The sequence below is a fragment of the Salvelinus fontinalis genome, unplaced genomic scaffold, assembly GCF_029448725.1.
Source record: "Salvelinus fontinalis isolate EN_2023a unplaced genomic scaffold, ASM2944872v1 scaffold_0846, whole genome shotgun sequence".
In the NCBI taxonomy this organism is placed as follows: Eukaryota; Metazoa; Chordata; class Actinopteri; order Salmoniformes; family Salmonidae; genus Salvelinus; species Salvelinus fontinalis.
This window is the reverse complement of record NW_026601055.1, coordinates 63389-70000: the sequence shown is the minus strand read 5'-3', so window position 1 is coordinate 70000 and position 6612 is coordinate 63389. Positions and strand designations below refer to the sequence as shown.

At 44.8% G+C, this 6612-nt stretch overlaps 1 protein-coding gene across 1 annotated transcript in view; it reads left to right on the top strand.

Annotated features, from left to right (window-relative positions):
• LOC129847446 (threonylcarbamoyl-AMP synthase-like) overlaps positions 1 to 6371 on the top strand; it is a 6977-nt gene extending 606 nt beyond the window's left edge. Inside the window, exons 2-5 of the mRNA XM_055915237.1 lie at positions 1 to 72; positions 1562 to 1727; positions 4630 to 4724; positions 5003 to 6371. The exon at positions 1 to 72 is cut by the window's left edge and continues 286 nt beyond it. Of these exons, the coding sequence (XP_055771212.1) occupies positions 1 to 72; positions 1562 to 1727; positions 4630 to 4724; positions 5003 to 5088 (419 nt within the window). The 3' untranslated portion in view covers positions 5089 to 6371. The remainder of the gene's footprint in view (positions 73 to 1561; positions 1728 to 4629; positions 4725 to 5002) is intronic.
• Positions 6372 to 6612: the final 241 nt, after the last annotated feature.

Sequence of the window (6612 nt, the reverse complement as noted above, 5' to 3'; positions counted from 1 at the left end):
AGTTCATGAGGAACGTCTACCCTGGAGGAATCAGCTGCATCGTCAGCAAGGGAGACTGGCTCCTCAGACTGGGTGAGGAGGGGTGAGGAGAGGGGAGGAGGGGTGGGGGGGGGGAGGAGGGGGGAGGAGGGGGGGGAGGGGAGAGGTGAGGAGGGGGGAGGAGAGGTGAGGAGGGGGGAGGAGGGGGGAGGAGAGGGGAGGAGAGGTGAGGAGAGGGTGAGGAGATGGGAGGAGGGGTGAGGAGGGGGGGGGTGAGGAGAGGGGAGGAGGGGGGAGGAGAGGGGAGGAGAGGGGAGGAGGGGGTTAGTCTGGAGGAATCAGCTGCATCGTCAGCAAGGGAGACTGGCTCCTCAGACTGGGTAAGGGGTGAGGAGGGGTGAGGAGGGGTGAGGAGGGGTGAGGAGGGGGGAGGAGATGGGAGGAGAGGGGAGGAGGGGTGAGGAGGGGAGAGGAGGGGGAGGAGAAGGGATGAGGGGTGAGGAGGGGTGAGGAGGGGGAGGAGAGGGGAGGAGAAGGGATGAGTGGTGAGGAGGGGTGAGGAGGCGAGGAGAGGGGAGGAGGGGTGAGGAGGGAGGAGGAGAGTGGAGGAGGGGGGAGGAGAGGGGATGAGGGGGTTGGGGTTAGACTGGAGGAATCAGCTGCATCGTCAGCAAGGGAGACTGGCTCCTAAGACTGGGTAAGGGGTGAGGAGGGGTGAGGAGGGGGGAGGTGGCTGCAACAGCATTGGGTTACATTGGATTAGGGTTAGGGATACTCTGAGAAATGGTTTGATGACAGCATTGGGTTACATTGGATTAGGGTTAGGGATACTCTGAGAAATGGTTTGATGACAGCATTGGGTTACATTGGATTAGGGTTAGGGATACTCTGAGAAATGGTTTGATAACAGCATTGGGTTACATTGGATTAGGGTTAGGGATACTCTGAGAAATGGTTTGATGACAGCATTGGGTTACATTGGATTAGGGTTAGGGATACTCTGAGAAATGGTTTGATGACAGCATTGGGTTACATTGGATTAGGGTTAGGGATACTCTGAGAAATGGTTTGATGACAGCATTGGGTTACATTGGATTAGGGTTAGGGATACTCTGAGAAATGGTTTGATGACAGCATTGGGTTACATTGGATTAGGGTTAGGGATACTCTGAGAAATGGTTTGATGACAGCATTGGGTTACATTGGATTAGGGTTAGGGATACTCTGAGAAATGGTTTGATAACAGCATTGGGTTACATTGGATTAGGGTTAGGGATACTCTGAGAAATGGTTTGATGACAGCATTGGGTTACATTGGATTAGGTTTAGGGATACTCTGAGAAATGGTTTGATGACAGCATTGGGTTACATTGGATTAGGGTTAGGGATACTCTGAGAAATGGTTTGATAACAGCATTGGGTTACATTGGATTAGGGTTAGGGATACTCTGAGAAATGGTTTGATAACAGCATTGGGTTACATTGGATTAGGGTTAGGGATACTCTGAGATATCATTTGGTTTCTTTATTCTATATTGTGATATTTCCAATGATGTTCTAATTGTTTACCTATGTTGTCCAGGTGTGGGTCCAGCCTACGACCGCGTGGGGACCAATGACAGCATCATGATCCGAGTCCCTGACCACACCGTCACCGGACACCTGTGTAACATCACCGGACCGCTTGCCATTACCTCAGCCAATCCCAGTGGAGAACCTGACAGCACGCACCACGACATGGTCATCAGGTAACGGTCTATCACAACACTCACCTGTACCCACCTGTACCCACCTGTACTCGCCTGTACCCACCTGTACTCACCTGTACCCACCTGTACTCGCCTGTACCCACCTGTATCCACCTGTACCCACCTGTACTCGCCTGTATCCACCTGTATCCACCTGTACCCACCTGTACTCACCTGTACTCACCTGTACCCACCTGTACTCGCCTGTACCCACCTGTTCTCACCTGTTCTCACCTGTACTCACCTATACCCACCTGTACCCACCTGTACCCACCTGTATCCACCTGTACCCACCTGTTCTCACCTGTTCTCACCTGTACTCACCTATACCCACCTGTACTCACATATACCCACCTGTACCCACCTGTACTCACCAGTACCCACCTGTTCTCACCTGTTCTCACCTGTACTCACCTATACCCACCTGTACCCACCTGTACCCACCTGTATCCACCTGTACCCACCTGTTCTCACCTGTTCTCACCTGTACTCACCTATACCCACCTGTACTCACATATACCCACCTGTACTCACCTGTACTCACATATACCCACCTGTACTCACCAGTACCCACCTGTACCCACCTGTACTTACCTGTACTCACCTGTACCCACCTGTACTCACCTGTTCCCACCTAAACTCACCTTTACCCACCTGTACCCACCTATACTCACCTTTACCCACCTGTACCCACCTGAACTCACATGTAATCCCCTGTGACCACCTGTTCTCACCTGTACCCACCTGTACTCACCCGTTCCCACCTATACTCACCTGTACCCACCTGTACCCACCTGCACTCACCTGTACCCACCTGTACTCACCTATACCCACCTATACTCACCTGTACCCACCTATACCCACCTGTACTCACCTATACTTAAGCACTTAAGCCTGTTGGTATGCTATGCTGCCTTCATCAGATAGTTTGAACAGCTATGCTCCCTTCGTGCTGATTGTGAAACTGAAAGTGATGTCAGTATTGAAGTATTTTTCTATCTTGGATTGCTGGTTGTATCGTAAACCGGTCTGATCTTTCCTGTCAGACTGGTTTCATATCAGTCAGCCTGCTGTGTAAATATCCAGTTCTACTAATGTAGGGTGGAATCAGTCGTCCAAACAAAATCAAATCAAATCAAATGTTATTTGTCACATGCGCCAAATACAACAGGTGTAGTAGACCTTACAGTGAAATGCTTACTTACAAGCCCTGAACTAACAATGCCGATTTAAGAACAAGGAGTGTTAAGTAAAAAAATAAATAAGTACACATTTTTTAATAAAAGTAACAAATAATCAAAGAGCAGCAGTAAAATAACAATAGCGAGGCTATATACAGGGGGTACCGATACAGAGTCAATGTGGAGGCTATATACAGGGGGTACCGGTACAGAGTCAATGTGCGGAGCCACCGGTTAGTCGAGGTAATTGAGGCAATATGTACATGTAGGTAGAGTTAAAGTCATTATGCATAGATAATACACAGAGAGTAGCAGCAGTCTAAAAGGGAGGGCAATGCAAATAGTCTGGGTAGCCATTTGATTAGCTGTTCAGGAGTCTTATGGCTTGGGGGCAGAAGCTGTAAAGAGGTCTTTTGGACCTAGACTTGGCGCTCCAGTACCGCTGTGCGATAACAGAGAGAGCAGTCTATGACTAGGGTGACTGGAGTCTTTTAAACTTTCGTTACAAACACGAGTTTCTGTTGGAAAATTCATGTGTTTATCCCCGTTTTGTTCCGTTTACTTCCATCTAAGAAACGTTTTTACAGAATCGGTGGAATGAATACACCCCTGATCACCACCAAACACAGTTCACTTTCATAGCAGCCACATTCAAACAGCACGATCTCTTTGCTCGTTGTACTCGCTATTCTGTGACCAGGTGAAAAAACCTCTCCAAGTCAAACCTTCATACCATAACCGCTAACCGCTACACACAGCCTAAATCGTTATCACCATTTTGGCTAACGTCATAGTCAATCAACATAGCTACTAGAACTAACGAGTTAGAAAACCTGCTACGATCATGCAGTACAGTGTACAGCAAGCACCGGGCCCCGATGGCAATACATTTATAAAACCAAAAGGTTACCTTCACTTGGAAGAGTTTCAGTGTTGGATAGCCAGATAGGTTGGAAGACGTCCTCCAGAAGTTGTCATAATTGCTGTGTAAGTCTATGGAAGGGGCTGAGAACCATGAGTCTCCTAGGTTTTGTATTGAAGTCAATGTACCAAGAGGAGGACAGAAACTATCTGTCCTCCGGCTACACCTTGGTGCTACTCTACAGAGTGCTGATGAGGCTACTGTAGACCTAAATTGCAAAACAGAGTGTTTCAATCAATGATTTGGTGAAGTGAATATATTTATATTTGTTTTATCTAGAAAGAATCACTTTTAAATCTTTCACTATTTTATTTTTGTAAAATTCACTGAGGAGGATGGTCTTCAACTATTAGATACAGTTCCTGAACCTGAACCTACTCTGAACATGACACGTTCCTGTCAGACTGGTCTCCTTCCTGTAACCCATAAGACCAGCATCTGAACAGATCTATCCTGCTGTGTAAACATCCATTTATACTGAAGTATCTGTGTTGATCTGTATCTGTCTGTGTTCCAGTCGGCTGGGCCAGTCTAAACCTGAACCTACTCTGTCTCTATGTATCCTAGTAGGCTGGGCCAGTCTAAACCTGAACCTAAACCTGAACCTGAACCTACTCTGACACTCTCTATTTGTATCCTAGTAGGCTGGGCCAGTCTAAACCTGAACCTGAACCTGAACCTGAACCTGAACCTACTCTGTCTCTATGTGTATCCTAGTAGGCTGGGCCAGTCTAAACCTAAACCTGAACCTAAACCTGAACCTAAACCTGAACCTACTCTGTCTCTATGTGTATCCTAGTCGGCTGGGCCATAAGATCCAAGGGGTTCTGTGTGACGGGGTTTCCAACGAGGTCGTAGCCTCAACGGTGGTGAACTGCCTCAAGATAGATGAAGGTATGATGTTACAGAACAGAAGCACACTACAATAACTAATTACTAACATCTTAGGTTGTGTTGTCCTGTCTAGGGATGGAACATTCTGGAAACTTTCCCCAAATTCCCAGGCTTTCCAGAAATCCAGGTTGAAAGATTCCTGGATTTCAAAGAATCCTCTGACCAGGATTTCTGGGAAACCTGGGAAAATTACCGGGACATTGCAACCCTAGTCCCACATTATGATTCACTGTGTGTCAGTGATCACTCAGTCAATATTGTGTTTCCTCATCCTCCAGGTACGATTAGTATCGTGAGGGAAGGCTGCGTCCCGGCGGTGAAGGTCCGACAGATCTTTGAGAGGGTGAAGACCAGTATGTTGTGAGGAGGACCCCTCCCTCCATCCCTCCTCTATCCTCTCTTCCAATCAGCTCTCCTCCCACCATTCTCTGTTGACCAATGATGACGCTCAGATCAGATACTGGACCCACCCACCTCAGGCCACCATCCAATAAGTCTGTCAAACACGTTGACCAACGGTTGTTACATATTTATTCTCTATGTATGTTGTAGATGCAATCATATATAAATATGTGCATTTTAGATTCGATTTTAGGATCATACGTATTTTTTGTTTCGTTCTATGGGACTTTGATTATGTAAAATCAAGTGGTAACAGACATTATACTCTAATGATGTACAACTCTAAATGAGGGATGATGTACAACTCTAAATGAGGGAGTTATGAAGGATGATGTAGAACTCTAAATGAGGGATTTATGAAGGATGATGTACAACTCTAAATGAGGGATGATGCAGAACTCTAAATGAAGGATGATGTACAACTCTAAATGAAGGATGATGTAGAACTCTAAATGAAGGATGATGTACAACTCTAAATGAAGGATGATGTACAACTCTAAATGAAGGATGATGTACAACTCTAAATGAAGGATGATGTACAACTCTAAATGAAGGATGATGTAGAACTCTAAATGAAGGATGATGTAGAACTCTAAATGAAGGATGATGTAGAACTCTAAATGAAGGATGATGTACAACTCTAAATGAAGGATGATGTAGAACTCTAAATGAAGGATGATGTACAACTCTAAATGAAGGATGATGTACAACTCTAAATGAAGGATGATGTAGAACTCTAAATGAAGGATGATGTAGAATTCTAAATGAAGGATGATGTACAACTCTAAATGAAGGATGATGTACAACTCTAAATGAAGGATGATGTACAACTCTAAATGAAGGATGATGAAGGATGATGTAGAACTCTAAATGAGGGATTTATGAAGGATGATGTACAACTCTAAATGAGGGATTTATGAAGGATGATGTACAACTCTAAATGAGGGATTTATGAAGGATGATGTACAACTCTAAATGAGGGAGTTATGAAGGATGATGTAGAACTCTAAATGAGGGATTTATGACGGATGATGTATGTGAATGTACGATGCTGCTGGGTATAAATGAATAATACATTACTGTGAAGTACTGTTTAACTGGGAATGTATATATTGTTTAATATGGAGCTTGACGCAGGCCAAATGCATACGTGTAAAATTGAAAAGTATTATTTGCTTTGGCAATTTACTGCAATAGATCCATGTATAAAGTGAAGTGATCAGAATAAAACTATAATTAAATATATTTATTTCTCCACTTTTGTTCTGCTCTGTAATCAATATTTCAGATAATCAAATCAAATGTTATTTTCCACATGTGCCAAATACATCAGGTGTAGACTTTACCGTGAAATGCTTACTTACGAGCCCTTAACCAACAGTGCAGTTAAAAAGTAAGACAAATATTTGCTAAATTAAAAAGGAAATAGTAAGACAATGAAAACAATAACATGGCTTTTTTACAAGGAGGTAGTACCTAGTCAATA